Genomic DNA, 20,107 nt, shown 5'->3' with positions numbered 1-20,107 from the left:
ACATAATAAAACTCCATCTCTACAAAAAAAATTTTTGTGTTAATCAGCTGCTTGTGGTTGTGTGCACCTGTAGTCCTAGCTACTCGAGAGGCTGAGGCTGAAGTGGGAGGATCACTTTATCCCAGGAGTTTGCGGCTGTAGTGAGCTATGGGAAGATCACTTTATCCCAGGAGTTTGCGGCTGCAGTGAGCTATGATCACACCACTGCACTCCAGCCTGGGTGACAGGGCAAGACTCTGTCTCAAAAAAAAAAAAAAAAAAAAAAAAATTACATGATAAAGTTAAGACCAGAGAGCAAACATATATACCTTATTAATATATGCAAATGGGGTTTAACTCATCTATTAAAAGACCTTTCAGATTTAATTACAAAGAAAAACCCAGATACCTGAGTGATTCACTGATTTAGAAAGGTTAGGAAAAGGATGGGCGAACTATACCAGGCAAATAGAATGAAAAGAAAACAGGACAGGGCATGGCAGCTTATGCCGATAATCCCAGCACTTTGGGAGGCCAAGGCGGGAGAACTGCTTTAGGACAGGAGTTAGACCAGCCTTGCCAACATAGCAAGACCCTGTCTCTACAAAAAAAGACAGAATAAAGAAAACAGACTAAGTAAGATTCAGCCCACATCACAGAATTAAACATGGCAGAAAGACATTATATACTTTTAAAGTGTAAATTTCAAAATGAAGATATAACAGTTCTGAATATATGTGTATTGAATATCATAGTAGTACCTCTCCTAAAGTAAAATTTAGAGCAGATAGAAGAAATAGACACTTACCAGCAGTAAGAGACATTAATTCACTCTTCTCAGTCCAAACCAGGCCAAGTAGACAAAATTTAATAGGGAAATAGAAGTACTAAATCACATACTGTATCAGATCTATATTATTGATATATATATTAAATTTGGTATCCTGATAATTGTTAATATTCGTTCTTTCAAGTGGCTGTGGAACATTCAGTAAAAAATGACAAAATCTGAGGCCACAGTAATATCCAGTAATTAGAAATGATAATGTTGCCTGAATACAGTGAAATACAACTAGAATTTAATAATAAAATCAGAGAAATAAAGCTAATTTTATCAAAAGTTTATAAATTATGTCTTAATAAGTCCGGGAACAAAGAGGAAATATAATCTAAAAGTAAAGAATTTTTAGTAGTCAATGATAGCACTGCATATTGAAACAAGAAACAAATGAGATTTAGTTAAAGCAGGACCCTGGCCAGGCACAGTGGCTCACGCCTGTAATCCCAGCACTTTGGGAGGCTGAGGCGGGCGGATCACGAGGTCAGGAGATGGAGACCATCCTGGCCAACATGGTGAATCCCCATCTCTACTAAAAATACAAAAATTAGCTGGGTGTCGTGGCACGCATCTGTAATCCCAGCTACTCGGGAGGCTGAGGCAGGAGAATCACTTGAACCCAGCAGGGAGGATATTGCAGTGAGCCGAGATCCTGCCCCAGCACTCCAGCCTGGCGACAAAGCAGGACTCCATCTCAAAAAAATAAAATTAAATTAAAAAGCAGGACCCTAAGGAAAAATCATAGCTTTGAATGCTCCTACCAAAAAGAGTGAAAATATATGAATTAGAAATACATGGAAATAGCTAGGCGCGGTGGCTCATGCCTGTAATCCCTGCATTTTGGGAGGCTGAAGCGGGTGGATCACCTGAGGTCGGGAGTTCGATACCAGCCTGACTAACATGGAGAAACCCCGTCTCTACTAAAAATACAAAATTAGCCAGATGTGGTGGCGCATGCTTGTAATCCCAGCTACTCAGGAGGCTGAAGCAGGAGAATCACTTGAACCCGGGGGGCGGAGGTTGCGGTGAGCTGAGATTGTGCCATTGCACTCCAGCCTGGGCAACAAGAGCGAAACTCTGCCTCAAAAAAATAAATAAATAAAAAAGAAATACTTGGAAATGTGGAAAGAATTTGCAAAGATAAGAAATTATATGTGTTGGAAAACAGGAAAAAATGTCTAGTTGCTTTTCCTTCCTTCCTGTGATATGAATTTCCATTCTGTATCATTTCTCTTTAGCCTGAAGATCTTCCCTTAGCATTCTCTGTAGTTTGGGTCTTTGGTGACACAGTCTCTCAGATTTTATTATATAAAAATGACTTTATTTCATCTTAATTTTTAATTAGTTTTTAAGTTTTCGTGTCAAGGCAGTGCTGGCTCCATAAAATAAATCAGGAAATATACTGTAGTTTGACCACTTAAATTTAATGTAATTAGCAATATAGTTAGGTTTTACTCTACCATCTTGTCATCTGTTCTTTTTAACTTTTTTCCTGTTTTCCTACCTTGTCTTGGATTAATCTTATTTTTTTAGTATTTAATTTTATCTTCACTATAGGATTATTTGCTATATCTCTTTGTTTTGCTGTTTTAGGGGTTGTTTTAAGGTTTGCGATGTGCTTTGCACTATTCGAGTCATTTTAGAACACTTCAGGTATGATGTAAACATATTACAACTGGATACTCTTTTTTTTTTTTTAAAGAGACTGGGTCATGCTCTGTTTCCAAGGCTGGAGTCCAGTGGTGTCATCATAGCTTATTGCAGCCTCGAACTCCTAGGCTCAAGTGATCCTCCTGCCTCAGCCTTCCAAGTAACTAGGACTACAGTTGTGTGCCACCACGCCTGGCTAATGTTTTAAATTTTTTTGTAGTGATGCGATCTCGCTTTGTTACCCAGGCTGGCCTTAAACTCCTGGCCTTAAGCAATCCTGCCTCTCTGCAGTGGCTTACTGGGGTGAGCCACTGTGCCAGGCACAACTGGATACTTCTGTTTCCCCTTCCCATCTTTTTTATTGTCATATATTTTATTTCTAAATTTGCTTAAAGCATATATTTTTCTTTAGTTGATTATCTTTTAAAGAAATTATTAAATGAAAAGAGTATCTTATGTATTTACCCCTATATTTACCATTTCTAACACTCTTTATTCTTCTGTATAGACTGAAGATTTTATCTAGTATCAATTTTTTTCCACCTGAAGAATTTCCTTTTACATTTTTGTAGCATAGGTGTTCTGGTGACAAATTCTTTCAGCTTTTGTTTGTCTTTTTTTTTTAAAAAATAAACTATTTCACCTTCATTTTAAAGGATTTTAGCTAGATATAGAATCATAGGTTTTGAAGATGTTTTATTTTCAGCATTTGAAATCACTGAAAATAAAGATTAGTAGTATCAGGGTTAGTGATACTGAGCCAGGAGCTAAAATTCCTGAGGGGCAAAAACCTGCATGTGAACACATCACTGCAACAGAAAGAGATAACACATGGTATAGACTGATTAAATGATGACATTAAATTTTAGAGAAGGGGCCCAGGTGCAGTGGCTCACACCTGTAATCCCAGCACTTTGGGAGGCTGAGGTAGGTGGATCATTTGAGGTCAGGAGTTTGAGACTAGCCTGGACAAGATGGTGAAACCCCATCCCTACAAAAAATACAAAAATTAGCCAGGTGTGGTGGTGTGCACCTGTAATCCCAGCTACTCGGGAGGCTGAGGCATGAGAATCACTTGAACCCAGGAGGCAGAGGTTGCAGTGAGCTGAGATCACGCCACTGCACTCCAGCCTGGGCAACAGTGAGATTCCGTTTCAAAAAAAAAAAGATTTTAGAGAAGGAAAGACAGTTGTCTGACACCAACAATGAGAAACAAGGAGGACAATGGTACGAAGGCTGTGGGAGAAAAAAAAAGCCACCACTTGAGGTGTCCTCAGGGAATGAATGGTTAATTAAATCACACGTGGGAACTCTTTGAACTTCACAATTTGGGGTTTTCCAGTGAGATGTGATAGGAATTGGTGTTGGGTGATCTCACTGAGCAGAGAGACTTTGCTGTGTGAGGCTTTAGAATTAAATGGAGATAGGATTAGTGCTTGCATGGAAAAATTGAAGATCTTGCCAGAAAATATATGGTCACCAATTACAAACTCCAGTTTTAGATTGAACAGCGTATGTTAGACTTGGGCCACATCTATGAGAGTCTGGATCATTCTACATTAATATTCTTTAGGAACATAGTAAATATACAGGGAGAGGTGGTGTATGATAACAGTTAAGATCTCTCGGGTGTAATTGCAAAACAATGGAATACGTACCTTAGAAAATACCTTAGAGATTTTGTTCACTCCAGAGATGCAAGTTTAAGAGAATTATTAAATCTCTTATTGTAAGATTAAATGAGGCTGGGTGCAGTGGCTCATGCCTGTAATCCCAGCACTTTGGGAGGCCAAGGTGGGAGGATTGCTTGAGCCCAGGAGCTCAAGACCAGCCAGGGATATATAGTGAGGCCCCGTCTCTTAAAAAGAAAAAAAATCAAATGTTATGCTACCAATAAAAATCATATTATAGTTACAATAACTATTTCCAGATAATAAACCAACCCAAAATTTAGTAGATTAAAACAACAATCATGGTTGGGCTTGCAAATCCACAATCTGAGCAGAGCTCAGTAGGGATTGCTCACCTCTGTTCCATGTGGTATCAGCTGAAATGGTCTGATTGGGAACTACATGACCCACTTTCAAGATAGTTCCCTCACATGGCTTGCAAGCTGTTGCTGACTGTTGTTTGGGGAGGCTTGGTTCCTTTCCTCATGAGCTATCCCATGGGCTGGTTAGGCTTCCTAGGAACATGGTGGCTGGGTTTCCAGAACGAACATCCCCAGAAAGTAAGGCAGAAGTATGAGACGTTTTTGTGATCTAACCACGGAAGTCACATAATCACTTCTGCCGTATTCTATAGGTTGAATAAGTCACAGATGTCCTTTCAGGTTCAAGAGAAGTGGACACAGACCTTTACGCCAATTGGAAGGGGGATGTCAAGGTTACATTGAAGAAGAATATTTGGGATGCAAGACACAGCAGTGTCTATCTATGGAAAATATAGTCTGCACCAGATGTGTACTAAAGAATTTGCAGGAAAACTAAAAATGCCTATGGCATGATAGTCATAATCATGAAGAAAAATCTTCAAGTTCTTTTTCTCAAGATAGAGATTTTAATAAGACATTTTGGAAAGATTTAAAAGTTTTTAACTATTTAATTTAATTGGGAGCCTCTACTTATTTTCTTAGTTTTGAGATGACTGATTAACAGGAGTTTCCCACCTACACAAGAAGATATGTCTGCAGAAAATGAATTAAGAACATATGGGCACTCCGCTTCAGTCACACTAAATTCCTCTTTGACCCATGTCCCAGGCTTAGCCTATATATTCAGTAGACTGTCTCCTTTCTTGCAGTACCTTCTTTTAGCACCTCTCTTTTCTTTTTAAAAACATTTCTTATAATTTCAAAAATAGTACTATTATTTGTCATTTTAGGAGTTGGTGATGTTCAGAGATGTGGCTATAGATGTCTCTCAGGAGGAATGGGAATGCCTGAACCCAGCGCAGAGGAATTTGTACAAGGAGGTGATGTTGGAGAATTATAGCAACTTGGTGTCACTTGGTAAAGTTATCTAAAAATTAAGAACCTGACAATTCAGAATTCCTCTAACAATTCACAATCTACTTCTTGGAATTTCTGCTTTCTCCCTTATTAATTTAAGGCTAGCTTTCAAATAACTGGATGAATTTTCTCTGTGTATTGTAGAAACCAGCACAGCTAAATGGAGGTACATTTTCATTTTCCCCATCTGTACATGTTCTTTTGGTCCTTTCTTATAATAACTCCTCCATGATGTTTAAGGGGCAGAATTGGAAATCTGCAATGTTAAAGAATAACACTGTCAAAGGAAGCAGACTCTCTCTTTTGTTTCACTTCCATTGTGCTAAATCTGCCAGTGTACTAGCATAAGATTAAAACTAGACACATGGGTTCCAGGAGTGAAGCTTTTTTCTTTCCTGGGTAATAGAGTGATAGGCTGGAGTAATAAAGGTTCATTTACTATTCTCAAATGAGCACCACTCCATTTCCTATAATAAATGTACTCTTTCATTTTTTATTTTATTTATTTATTTTTGAGACGGAGTTTCGCTCTTATTGCCCAGGCTAGAGTGCAATGGCGTGATCTCGGCTCACCGCAACCTCTGCCTCCCAGCTTCAAGCGATTCTTCTGCCTCAGCCTCCCAAGTAGCTGGAATTACAGGCATGTGCCACCACGCCTGGCTAATTTTGCATTTTTAGTAGAGATGTGTTTTTTCCATGTTGGTCAGGCTGGTCTCCAACTCCCGACCTCAGGTGATCCACCTGCCTTGGCCTCCCAAAGTGCTGGGATTACAGGCATGAGCCACCACACCTGGCCTTCTTAATTTTTTTTTGAGACAGAGTTTCACTTTTGCCGCCCAGGCTAGAGTGCAATGGCACATCTTGGCTCACTGCAACCTCTGCCTCCCAGGTTCAAGCAATTCTCCTGCCTCAGCCTCCTGAGTAGCTGGGATTACAGGTGCCCGCCACCATGCCCCGCTGATTTTTGTATTTTTAGTAGAGACAGGGTTTCACCATATTGGCCAGGCTGGTCTCGAATTCCTGATCTCAAGTGATCCACCCCTCTTGGCCTCCCAAAGTGCTGGGATTACAGGTGTGAGCCACCGCACCTGACCTGTACTCTCTTTTAAATGATTTGCCTTTGGAAGTTATTTTTTAAGAACTTTGTACAGTTAACATTAAAAAAATATGAGTCTGGGTGCTGTGGCTCATGCCTGTAATCCCAGCACTTTGGGATGCTGAGGCGCGTGGATCACCTGAGGTCAGGAGTTTGAGACCAGCCTGGCCAATATGGGCCAAACCCAGTTTCTACTAAAAATACAAAAATTAGCCAGGCAGAGTGGTGTGTGCCTATAATCCCAGCTACTTAGGAGGCTGAGGCAGGAGAATCACTTGAACCTGGGAAGTGGAGGTTGCAGTAAGCCAAGATTGTGCCATTGTACTCCAGCCTGGACAACAAGAGCAAAACTGCATCTCAAGAAAAAAAAAAGAATAAATATCTCAGGAAGCTTCTTTTTTTTCCTCACAGCAAAAAAGAGAAACCTTACATAAATTTAAGTACTATTTTATCGCCTATTTGTTTGCTTTGTTTGTTATGATCCTGTGTTCATCTGAATATGAGTGTTTCATCTCTTCTCCTTTATTTTCTCTGTATCCTTTACCAAGTACCATTTTTATCGTGATTTATTTTTATTTTAATCAGTTCTAAATCACTGTATTTGGATACATTCATTTCCATCTCATCTCAATTTCTTTTCTTATAACTAGGACTTTCTGTTTCTAAGCCAGCCGTAATCTCCTCATTGGAGCAAGGGAAGGAGCCCTGGATGGTTGTGAGGGAAGAGACAGGAAGATGGTGCCCAGGTGAGTGAGCAAGCACAGGAAGCTCTTGCAGAGAGCAGGCCAGCTGGTCAGAATGTTGGGTTGGCAAGGTTATTTTAAACCAAACACTTAGGGAAAACCTGATTTCAAAACATACTACACAGATTCCTATATAGTAATCCAACAGTGTGGTACTGGCATAAAGATAGACATGTAGACTAAAGGAACAGAGAGCCCAGAAATAAACCCTTGCATAAATAGTCAAATGATTTTAGACAAGGGTGCCAACACTTCCATGGAGAAAATTGGATTATCCACAGGCAAAGGAATACAGTTGTACCCTTGTCTTATACCATATAGAAAAATTAACTCAGAATGGATCAAAGACCTAAATGTGAGAGCTAAAACAATAAAACTCTTAGAAGAAAATATTGGAGAAAAGCTTCATGACATTGGATTTGGCAATGATTTACTGTGTATAACACCAAAAGCACTGGCAACAAAAGCAAAAATAGACAAATGGGACTACATCAAACCTAAAAACTTCTGTACATCAAAGGACACAATCTACAGTGTTTATTAATTTTTGTTTGTTTGTTTTGAGACAGGGTTTCACTCTGTCACTCAGGCTGGATGGAGTGCAGTGGTGCAAACTCGGCTCACTGCAACCTCTGCCTCCCTGGCTCAAGCAATCCTCTCACCTAAGTTTCCTGAGTAGCTGGAACTACAGACACATGCCACCATGCCTCGCTAATTTTTTAATTTTTTGCAGAGATGAGGTCTCGCTATATTGCCCAGGCTGGTCTCGACCTCCTTAAGCAATCCTCCCACCTCAGCTTCCCAAAGTGCTAGGATTACAGGCATGCACCACTGTGTCCAGCCTGCTTTTTAATTTTTTAAAAGATTCAGGCCGGGCTCAGTGGCTCACACCTGTAATCTCAGCACTTTGGGAGGCTCAGGTGGGAGGATTACTTGAGCTTAGGAGTTTGTGACCAGTCTGGGCAATATAGCAAAAGCCCTGTCTTTACAAAAAATTAAAAATTAAAAAATTCACCAGGCATGGCGGCACATGCCTGTAGTCCCAGATGTTCAGCAGACTGAGGTGGGAGATCACTTGAGCCCAGGAGTTTGAGGCTACAGTGAGCCAAGATTGTACCACTTTACTCCAGTCTAGGTGACACTGCAAGATGCTGTCTCTAAATCAATAGATAAAAGATCCATATAAGTTGCTTTGCTAGGTGATGGGAATACATTTTTAAAGTGTTATAGAGACGTTTTCAATCTAACAGGGGATCAACAATACATGGATGGATGTTCTAATAGAATCACTAGGCAAAAAAACAGTATGGATTGATTAGAAATTAGGAAAGTTAGAGAAAGTAATATATGACTATATTGAGGAGGTAGAGATGGCAGGGGGATGATTGAGAAGGAAGGAGATCAACCAGGAAAGTTTGGGGTGCTGTAGGTCAAGGGCAGATCCATTCTACAGGCTAGAGTTCTTTGATGATGTCTGTGATTCATTGAAGTGCTATAGGCTGAACGTGGTGGCTCACGCCTGTAATTCCAGCACTTTGGGAGGCCAAGGTGGAAGGATTGCTTGAGCCTAGGAGTTTGAGACCAGTCTGGGCAATATAGTGAGACCCTGCCTGTACCAAAAAAAACAAAAAAAATTAGCCTAGCATGGTGGCATGCTACCTGTAGTCTCATCTACTCAAGGGGCTGAGTTGGGAGTATTGCTTGAGCCTGGGAGGTCAAGGCTGCAGAGAGCCATGATTCTGCCATTGCACTCTAGTCTGGGTAACAGAGCAAGACCCTGTCTCAATCAATCAATCAGTCAATCAATCAATCAAGCGCTACAGAACTGTGAGAGAATACAGTTGTGTTGTTTTAAGCCACCCAGTTTGTGGGACTTTGTTAATGGCAGCCCTAGGAAACTAATGGAGAGGAATCATGGAAAAATGGTACATATACTCATACATATTTTAATGTAAAGATAACATTCCTTTACCAGTTTTTTTATACCTGGGAAGGCCTTTTCCTTGGCATGGATTTTCTTTAAAAAAAAAGACTTTTTATTTTGAAATAATTATGGATTCACAAGAGGTTGCAAAGAAATGTACAGGGGAGTCCTGTGCACCCCCTTTGCAGCTTCCCCCAGGGTTAATACCTTACCCAACTATAGTACAATACCATACCAAAAAATTGACATTGCTACAATTCATAGAACTTACTCAGATTTCACCAGTTATACATGCACTCATTTCTGTGTGTATATTTATAGCTCTATGCAGTTTTATCACATGTAGCCTTGTGTCACCACCACAGTAGCCAAAATACTCAATAATACCTCACAAGACTCCCTTGTGTTAGCTATACTTATCCCATTTCTCTTTTTCCTAACCCTTGTGATATGGTTTGGCTGTGTCCCTTCCCAAATCTCATCTTGAATTGTAGGCTGCCATAATTCCCACGTGTTGTGGGAGGGACCAGGTGGGAGATAATTGAATCACGGGGGCAGTTTCCCCCATACTGTTCTCGTGGTAGTGAATAAGTGTCACAAGATCTGATGGTTTTATAAGGGGTTTCCCCTTTCGCTTGGCTCTCATTCTCTCTTGTCTGCTGTCATGTAAGATGTGCCTTTGCACCTCCTTTGCCTTCTGCCATGATTGTGAGGCCTCCCCAGCCACGTGGAACTGTGAGTCCATTAAACCGTTTTCTTTATAAATTACCCAGTCCTGGGTATGTCTTTATCAGCAGCATGAGAGCAGACTAATATACCTTGGCAACCACTGTTCTGTTCTCTGTATAATTATGTAATTTCATAAATGTTACATAAATAGAATCCTGCAATACTTGTCCTTTTGAAAATGGCTTTTTTTTTCTTTTATTTCATATACACATACATGTATATATGGGTTTTTGTTTTTTACATTCATGTACAAACTTGTACATGAAAATAAGTCTTCATTTGTTTACGATAAATGCTCAAGAGTGTAGTTGCTGGGTGGTGTAATAAGTCCATTTTTAGTTTTTCAAGGAGCTGCCAAATTATTGTCGACAATGTTTATACCGTCTTACATTCTTACTGGCAATATATGTGTGATCTAGTTTCTCTAATCATAGCCAGCACTTGGTGTTCTAATTGTTTTTCATTCTAGCCATTCTAATAGGTGGGTCATTATATCTTATTGTGGTTTTAATTTGAATTTCCTTAATGGCAAGTAATGTTGAACATCTGTGTGTGCCATCTGTCTATCCTATTTAGTGAAATGTCTCTCCATGCCTTTTGCCCATTTTCTAATTTGGTTAGTTTTATATTGTTGAGTTTTCAAAGTTCTTTTTGTATCTTAGACAGAATGCCTTTGTTGGATTTATGACCTGCAAATATTACTCCCAGTCTGTAATTTGTCTTTTTTTGAGCGGTAGCAAGGTTTATCGTGAAGAGCGAAAGAACAAAGCTTCCACAGCATGGAAGGGGACCCCAGCGGGTTGCCCTGTAATTTGTCTTTTTATCCTTTTAACAGGGTCTTTGCAGAGCAAAAGTTTTTAATTTTGATGAGGTCTAGTTTATCTTCTTTTCTCTTATGAATTGTGTTTTTCGTGTGTGTATATGTATTTAGTGTCACGTCTAAGAACTGTTTGCCTACTCAAAGGTCCTTAAGATTTTCTCTAATGTTCTTTTTTAGAAATTTTATAGTTTTTTTGTTTTTTGTTTTTTTTTGAGACGGAGTCTTGCTCTGTCACCCAGGCTGGAGTGCAATGGGGCAATCTCAGCTCACTGCAACGTCCACCTCCCAGGTTCAAGCAATTCTCCTGCCTCAGCCTTGCAAGCAGCTAGAATTACAAGCACGTGCCACCACACCCAGCTAATTTTTGTGGGGTTTTTTTGTTTTTTTTTAGTAGAGGCGGGGTTTCACCATGTTGGCCAGGCTGGTCTCGAACTCCTGACCTCAGGTGATCCGCCCACCTCTACCTCCCAAAGTGCTGGGATTATAGGCATGTGCCACCATGCCTGGCCAGAAATTTTATAGTTTTACATTTTTCATTTAAGTTTGTGGTTCATTTTGTGTTCATTTTTGTAAAGTTGTGAGATTTAGATCAAGGTTCTTTTTTTTCTATGGATGCTCATAGCATTTATTTAAAAGTTATCCCTTCTCAAGTGAATAGCTTTTTCACCTTTGTCAAAAATTAGTTGTGCACATTTGTGTGGCTCTCTTTCTGCATTCTCTGTTCTGTTGCACTGATCTTTGTGACCATCTCTCTTTTAGTGCGACCTTTCATGATGGCTGCAGGTATTCAGTAAACCTTAACATTGGAAGGAGTGATTCTTCCCACTGTGTTATTTTTCATAATTATTTTGGCTATCCTTAGGACCTTTTTCTTTCAATATAAGTTTTAGAAAAGCTTGTCTGTATCTACAAAAAATTTGCTGAGATTTTCATGGGAATTGTGTTAAGCCTATAGATGAAGTAAGAGAGAACACCTTTATTCTATTCAGTCTTCCAAAGCATGAACACAGCGTGCCTCTCCAAGTATTTTTGTTTTCCCTGATTTCTTTTATTAGCATCTTACAATTTTCATCATACAGAATCTGTACAAGTTTTGTTAGTTTTATACCTAAGTATTTCATTTTCTTTGGAGCATTTGTAAATGGCATTGCATTTTTATATTGGAGTATAGTTAATTTTATATATTAATCCTATATTTTGTGATCTTACTCAACTTGCATATTAGTACTAGTTATTTTTTTCTTAGAGATTCCTACTTATAAACAAATTATCGACAAATAGATAATTTTCTTTTTATTTCATAATCTATGCCTTTTATTTCTTTTTCTTGCCTTACTGGAGTGGCAAGAACTTCTAATACTATGTTGAATAAGGGTGGTAAAAGTGGACATCCTGTGTTTTCCCCATTTTGGAGGGAAAGCATTCAGTCTTTTAACATTACGTATGATGTTAGCTCTAGGAATTTTTTTTTTTTTTCCCCGAGACGGAGTCTCGCTTTGTGCCCCAGGCTGGAGTCCAGTGGCGCAATCTCAGCTCACTGCAAGCTCCGCCTCCCAGGCTCACACCATTCTCCTGCCTCAGCCTCCCTAGTAGCTGGGACTACAGGCGTCTGCCACCACGCATGGCTAATTTTTTGTATTTTTAGTTGAGATGGGGTTTCACTGTGTTAGCCAGGATGGTCTCGAACTCCTGACCTCAAGTGATCCACCTGCTTCGGCCTCCCAAAGTACTGGGATTACAGGCATGAGCCACCGCGCCCAGCCAGCTCTAGGAATTTTGTAGATACTTTATATTATAAGGTTGAGAGAGTTCCCCTCTCTAATGCTCTGGGAGGTTTTTTTTTTAATATGAATGAGTGTTGATGTGATCATGTTATTTTTCTTATTTATCATATTTATATAATATATTACATTGAACTATTTTTAAATATTAAATTAGCTTCTTATACCTAGAATAAATCCCACTTAGTCATGGTATATTATGCTTTTTATTCATTGTTGGGTTGGATTTGATTTGCTAAAATTTAGTTAACAATTTTCTCATTTAAGTTCGTGAAAGATATTGATTTGTATTTTCTTTGTTGTGTCGCCCTAGTCTTGTTTTGGTATCAGAGTAATACTGGCCTTATAAAGTGAGTTGAGAAGTGTTGTCTTTTCTTCTGTTTTCTGGAAGACATTGTGTAAAACATCATATGAATGTTTAGTAAACTTCTCCAGAGCAACTTTCTTAACCTGGAGATTTCTTTTTGGGAGCTTTTTAATTATAAATTCAATTTATTTAATAGTTGTAGGACTATTCAGATTGCCTATTTTATCTTAGTAGAGTATTGGTAGTTTGTGATTTTCAAAGATTTCGTCCATATCTTCTAATTTGTTGAAGTTATAAGTATAAAGTTGTATGTGGTGTTATTATTCTGTATATTCATATATATAAAGGATGTATATATGTACTTATAGTTGTTTTGAAAATTTTTTCCTTTGAGACTCCCTCTTTGACCCATGGATTCTTATTATTTAATTTTTTTTGTTTTAAGATGGAGTCTCACTCTTTCGCCCAGGCTGAAGTGCAGTAGCAATCTCAGCTCACTGGACCCTCCACCTCCTGGGTTCAAGTGATTCTCCTGCCTCGGCCTCCTGAGTAGCTGGGATTACAGGTGCCCACCACCATGCCTGGCTAATTTTTGTATTTTTAGTACAGACGGGGTTTCACCATGTTGGTCAGACTGGTCTCGAACTCCTGACCTTGTGATCCACCCACCTTGGCCTCCCAAAGTGCTGGGATTACAGGAGTGAGCCACCACGCCCAGCCAGATTATTTTAAAAATTACTTTTAATTGAAAAATACAAATTGTATGTATTTATGGTCTACAATATGATGTTTTGATATACGTATAGGTTGTGAAACGATTAAATCTAGCTAATTAACATATCTATTACCTCACATGCTTCTTTTTTTGTTCTTCCACAATAGTTATCTTATAAACTTATTTTTTTGTGTGTGGGAGAACATTTAACATCTACTCTCCTAGCAGTTTTTAAGTTTACAGTACACTGTTTCAGCCAGGCGTGGTGGCTTAGGCCAGGCGCAGTGGCTCAGGCCAGGCGCAGTGGCTCACACCTGTAATCCTAGCACTTTGGGAGGCTGAGGAGGGTGGATTACCTGAGGTCAGGATTTCAAGACCAGCCTGGCCAACATGGTGAAACCCCGTCTCTACTACAAATGCAAAAAATTAGCTGGGCATGATGGCCCAGCCTGTAATCCCAGCTACTCAGGAGGCTGAGGCAGGAGAATTGCTTGAACCCGGGAGGCAGAGGTTGCAGTGAGCCAAGATTATGCCATTGCACTCCAGCCTGGGCGCCAAGAGTGAGACTGTCTCAAAAAAAAATAAATAAATAATAAAATATACTGTTTCAAGAGAATTTATAATTGATTGGCAAAGCCTTTTTGTGAAGCATGTTTTAAAGTCTTTGTCAGATAATTCCAACATGTGATTCATCCTTGTATTTGCATTAGTTGATTGCCTTTTCTCCTTCAGATTTTGGTTTTCTTGGTTTTTGGTATGACAAGTGATTTTCAGTTGTACCTTGGATATTTTCGTTATTATGTTTCAGAGAGTCTTGATTCTATTTAATCAATTTGAGCAAGTAGTTATCCTGTTAGATTTAGTAAAGATCTGATCTACTTTTGTAGGGTTTAGTTCCAATGACAGTTTAGTTTTCAGAACCATTACACTGCTATTCTGATCTGCTCCATACCTCTTGTGCTGCTGGGGCCAACAGGCACATGAAGAGATGTTCAAAATCACTGGCCATTAAGGAAATGCTAGCCACAACCACAATGAGGCTGGGCATGGTGGCTCATGCCTGTAATCCCAGCACTTTGGGAGGCCGAAGCAAGTGGATCGCTTGAGGTCAGGAGTTCGAGATCAGCCTGGCCAACATGGCGAAACCCCGTCTCTACCAAAAAATACAAAAATTAGCCGGGCATGGTGGCACGCACCTGTAGTCCCAGGTACTTGGGAGGCTGAGGCACAAGAATCACTTGAACCTGGGAGGCAAAGGTTGCAGTGAGCTGAGATTGCACCACTGTACTCCAGCCTGAGTGACAATGAGACTCTGTCTGAAAAACAAAACCAAAAACGAAAACAAAAAACAAACAAACAAACAAAAAAACATGCAATGAGATATCACCTCACACTCAATAGGATGGTTAATGTAAAAAAAAAAACATAACAAGTATTGCCAGGAATGTGGAGAAAGTTGAACCTTTGTGCACTATTGGTGAGAATGTAAAATGGTACAATGTATTAGATCATTCTTGCATTGCTGTAAATACCTGAGACTGGGTAGTTTGAAAAGAGGTTTAATTGGCTCATGGATCTGCAGGCTTTATAGGAAGCATGGCCCTGCTCAGCTTCTAGGGAGGCCTCAAGGAGCTTTTATTCATGGTGGAAGGCAAAGCAGGAGCAGGCACTTTACATGGTGAAAGCAGGAGCAAGAGAGAGAGTGGGGAGCGTGGGGAGGTGCCACACACTTTCTTTTTTTTTTTTTTTTTTGAAACAGAGTTTCATTCTTGTTGTCCAGGCTGGAAAGCAATGGCGCAATCTGAGCTCACTGCAACCTCCACCTCGGTTTCAAGCGATTCTCCTGCCTCAGCCTCCCGAGTAGGTGGGATTACAGGTGCCTGCCACCATGCCCAGCTAATTTTGTATTTTTAGTAGAGACAGGGTTTCACCATGATGGTCAACCTGGTCTTGAACTCCTGACCTCAGGTAATCTGTCCATTTCAGCCTCCCAAAGTGCTGGGATTACAGGCGTGAGCCACCGCACCCAGCCCACACACTTTCAAGGACCAGATATCATAAGAACTCACTCACCATCATGAGGATAGCACCAAGGGAATGGTACTAAACCATTTATGAGAAAACTGCTCCCATGATCCAATTACTTCCCACTAGGCCCCACCTCCAGCATTGGAGATTACAATTCGACATGAGATTTAGAGGGGACACATATCCAAGCTATATCATACAGCCACTATGGAAAACAGTATGGTAATTTCTCAAAACACTAAAAATAGAATTGCCATATAATCCAGCAATTCTACTTCTAGGTATATACGCAAAAGAATTGAAAGTAAATTGAAAGTGGAATTTTAAATTAGAATGTTATTTATTTATTTTTTGCTTTTTTGAGACAGAGTCTTGCTCTGTCACCTAGGCTGGAGTGCACTGGCACATCTCAGCTCACTGCAACCTCCACCTCCTGGGTTCAAGCAATTCTTCTGCCTCAGCCTCCCAAGTAGCTGGGATTACAGGCACCCACCACCACACCCAGCTAATTTTTGTATTTTTAGTAGAGACAGGGTTTCACCATGTTGGCCAGGCAGGTCTGAAACTACTGACCTCAAGTGATATGCCTGTCTCAGCCTCCCAAAGTGCTGAGATTACAAGCATGAACCACCACACCTGGCCTAAATTAGAAAATTGTTGCATAATGTCAACTATAGCTGAAGAAATTTATATCCTATGATGCAGCAATTTCACTCTGATGTGCATACCTAACAGAAAAGAGTAATTATTTCCACCAAAAGAAATGTACAGGAATGTTCATAGCAGCACTAATCATAATAGTCAACTATTGGAAGCAACCAGAATGTCCATCATTAGGTGTATGGAAAAATAAATTGTGTTAGAATGGAATGCTATATATAGCTATCAGTCTCAAACTTTTTATTCTCAGGATACCTTTATACTCTTAAAAACTATTGAGAACCCCAAGAGCTCTTGCGTATGTAGATTATATCCTTCAATATTAACTGTCTTAGAAATTTAGGAAAAATGAAATATTCATTTAATTCATTTAAAAATAATAAACTATATGTTAACATAAATAAGTTATATTTTCCAAAACAAAACGAAAATATTTAGTGTGAGAAGTGGCAATGTTTTTCATTTTTTGCACATTTCTTTTTTTTTTTGAGACGGAGTCTTGCTCTGTCTCCCAGGCTGGAGTGCAGTGGTGCGATCTCTGCTCACTGCAAGCTCCACCTCCCGGGTTCACACCATTCTCCTGCCTCAGCCTCCCGAGTAGCTGGGACTACAGGCGCCCGCCACCACGCCCAGCTAATTTCTTGTATTTTTAGTTGAGACGGGGTTTCACCGTGTTAGTCAGGATGGTCTCGATCTCCTGACCTCGTGATCCGCCCGCCTCGGCCTCCCAAAGTGCTGGGATTACAGGCGCGAGTGCACATTTCTTTAATGCTTGGATTAAAAGAAGACAGGTGGATCTCACATCTGCCTCTGAATTTAATCTATTAAATTAAAACTCACTAGTCTGTCTTGTTCTTTGAATGGATCTCTTATCTGTGGTACCTGTTTTGTAACATGATGCATTAGTTATTTGGAAAATATTGCTCCAATTAGTTATGCAGATCTTCCAGACTTTGACACATTTTCTTATAAAATAGCCAAAAAATCATACTTGTTAATAACACCACGAATCTAATCAGGTAAGTCTTTAAGTATTTGGAAGCTGTCAAGCTCACAGGGGCTGATACAAACTTTCCTAAAGTCTAATTTTGACCAGGTGTGGCAGCTCATACCTCTAATCCCAGCAGTTTGGGAGGCAGAAGAGGGTGGATCACCTGAGGTCAGGAGTTTGAGACCAGCCTGGCTAACATGGTGAAACCCCGTTTCTACTAAAAATACAAAAAATTAGCTGGGCATGGTGGCGCACGCCTGTAATCCCAGCTACTCGGGAGGCTGAGGCAGGAGAATAGCTTGAACCCGGGAGTCGGAAGTTGCAGTGAGCTGAGATCACACCATTGCACTCCAGCCTGGGCAACAAGAGTGAAACTCCATCTCAATCAACAACAATAACAACAACAACAACAACAAAATAGTCAAAATCTGGCCAGGCACGGTGGCTCACGCCTGTAATCCCAGCACTTTGGGAGGCCGAGGCGAGTGGATCATGAGGTCAGGAGTTCCAGACCAGCCTGGCCAACATAGTGAAAGCCTGCCTCTACTAAAAATACAAAAATTAGCCGGGTATGGTGGCTTACGCCTGTAGTCCCAGCTACTCAAGAGGCTGAGGCAGGAAAATCGCCTGAACCCGGGAGGTGAAGGTTGCAGTTAGCCGAGTTCACTCCACTGCATTCCAGCCTGGGAAACAGAGCAAGACTCCATCTCAAAAAAATAAATAAAATAAAGCTTCAGTTATGCAAGATGAGTGGATTCTGAATATCTGACATAATATGTTATGACTGTAGTTGGCAGTACTGTATTGTATATTTGAAACATGCTGAAGGTACATGTTAAGTGTTCTTACCACAAAAAAAAGAAAACAGTTAACTATGTAAGGTGATGAATATGTTAGCTGACTGTGGTGATTATTTCACAATGTAAATGTATATCAAATCATCAGGTCATATGCTTTAAATATATAAATTTTAATTGTCAATTTTCCCTCAATAAAGTGGGAAATAAAGTGTTTCTCAAAAAATACTCAAAGTGTTTCTCAAAGACAAATATTGAGAAATTTAACTATGGATGCTATAATTAATATTTATTTACATTGGTGCTATATGCTAAGAAATAGAAAAAAGTATTTATTAAATATGTAAACACTTTTAAAAATTTTCTTGTGTTGTAAATACTTTACATGAGATCTACCCTCTTCGTGGAATTTTAGGTGTACAATGCAGTATTGTCAAGTGTGGGCACAGGGTTATACAACAGATCTTTTTTGTTGTTGTTGAGACAGGGTCTCACTCTGTTACCCACGCTGGAGTGCAGTGGAGTGATCACAGCTCACTGCAGCCTGGACCTCTCAGGCTCAAGCAATCTTCCCACCTCAGCCTCCCAAGTAGCTGGGACCACAGGTACACACCACTACACCCAGCTACATTTCTATTTTTATTTTTTTTAGTAGAGACAAGGTCTTGCTATGTTGTCCAGGCTGGTCTCAAACTCCTGGACTCAAGTAATCCTCCCATCTCAGCCTCCCAAAGTGCTGGGATTACAGATGTGAGCCACCACTCCAGGCCAGATTTTTTAATAATAAAAGTAGTGTCAAAAAATAAACCTGGCCAGGCATGGTGGCTCACACCTCTAATCCCAGCACTTTGGGAGGACGAGGTGGGCAAATCACTTGAGGCCAGGAGTTCAAGACCAGCCTGACCAACATGGTGAAACCCCGTCTCTATTAAAAATACAAAAAAAAATTAGCTGATGTGGTGGCATGTGCCTGTAATCCCAGCTACTTGGGAGGCTGAGGCAGAGAATTGCTTGAACCCGGGAGTCAGAGGCTGCAGTGAGCCGAGATTGCGCCACTGTACTCCAGCCTGGGTGACAGAGCAAGACTCCATCTCAAAAAAAAAAAAAAACACAAAAAACTGGCTGGGCGCGGTGGCTTACGCCTGTAATCCCAGCACTTTGGGAGGCCGAGGCAGGAGGATCACTTGAGGTCAGGAGTTCAAGACCAGCCTGGCCAACATGGTGAAACCCCATCTCTACTAAAAATACAAAAATTAGCCAGATGCAGTGGTTCGCGCCTGTAATCCCAGCTACTCGGGAGGCTGAGGCAGGAGAATCGCTTGAACCCAGTAGGCGGAGGTTGCAGTGAGCCGAGATTGTGTCATTGCACTCCAGCTTGGGCAACAAGAGCGAAACTCTGTCTAAAAAAAAAAGAAATACATATTCTCTTTTTATTGTATAATAAAATATTATTCTAAAATGAAGTATTTATTCTTTTGTTTCCATGTAAGTACATGGAAAACTTGGGAATTTCACAATAATTTCTTGGACAATAATGAGGCTACAGACATAAAAGCAGGTATAAATAAATACAGTTTTTAAGAGTACAGTAGACATACTGGTAACGAAGTCAGCTAATTTCTGAAAGTACACATTTATTCCCCAAACCTACTACTCTAGAAACTTCTAGAACACACAGAAATACATAATCACGCATTGTTAGATTTCAGAATGTGACGTTATCACACTTCTAGTAGTCTCTCAGAATCTCTCCTGTCCAGTGGTAAGAGAATAAGTAAAAAAGGCAAATGTCTCAGAATTAGTATGAAAATAGCTTTGACCTTATAGACTTCCTGACAGGGTCTCAGGTACCCTCTGTGGTCCTTGGATCACCCATTGAGTACTGCTGCTATATAGTAATGAAAATTAAGAAACTACTACTATATGTAATATTACAAATGAACCTCACACGTGGTACTGGACAGAAGATGCTGGAGAAAAAAGTACCTCCTATATCATTCCATTTATTTGAAATTCAGAAATAGACAAAAACCACTGCA

General features: G+C 40.0%; 1 protein-coding gene across 5 annotated transcripts in view; it reads left to right on the top strand.

Annotated features, from left to right (window-relative positions):
- ZNF461 (zinc finger protein 461) overlaps positions 1-20,107 on the top strand; it is a 28,680-nt gene that overhangs the window by 3,217 nt on the left and 5,356 nt on the right. The window contains exons 3-4 of one of the 5 annotated variants that reach the window (XM_009232514.4): positions 5,351-5,440; positions 7,224-7,319. In XM_009232514.4, coding sequence (XP_009230789.3) covers positions 5,398-5,440; positions 7,224-7,319 — 139 coding nt within the window. In that variant the 5' untranslated portion in view covers positions 5,351-5,397. Of the gene's footprint in view, positions 1-5,329; positions 5,478-7,223; positions 7,320-19,413; positions 19,831-20,107 lie in introns of those variants that run through there. The other 4 variants (XM_009232512.4, XM_024238423.3, XM_009232513.4 and 1 more) reach the window with 4 other exon arrangements.

The sequence above is a fragment of the Pongo abelii genome, chromosome 20 (genome assembly GCF_028885655.2).
Source record: "Pongo abelii isolate AG06213 chromosome 20, NHGRI_mPonAbe1-v2.0_pri, whole genome shotgun sequence".
Taxonomy (NCBI): domain Eukaryota; kingdom Metazoa; phylum Chordata; class Mammalia; order Primates; family Hominidae; genus Pongo; species Pongo abelii.
Note: the sequence above shows the minus strand (reverse complement) of the source record. Positions and strands in the feature narration are given on the sequence as shown.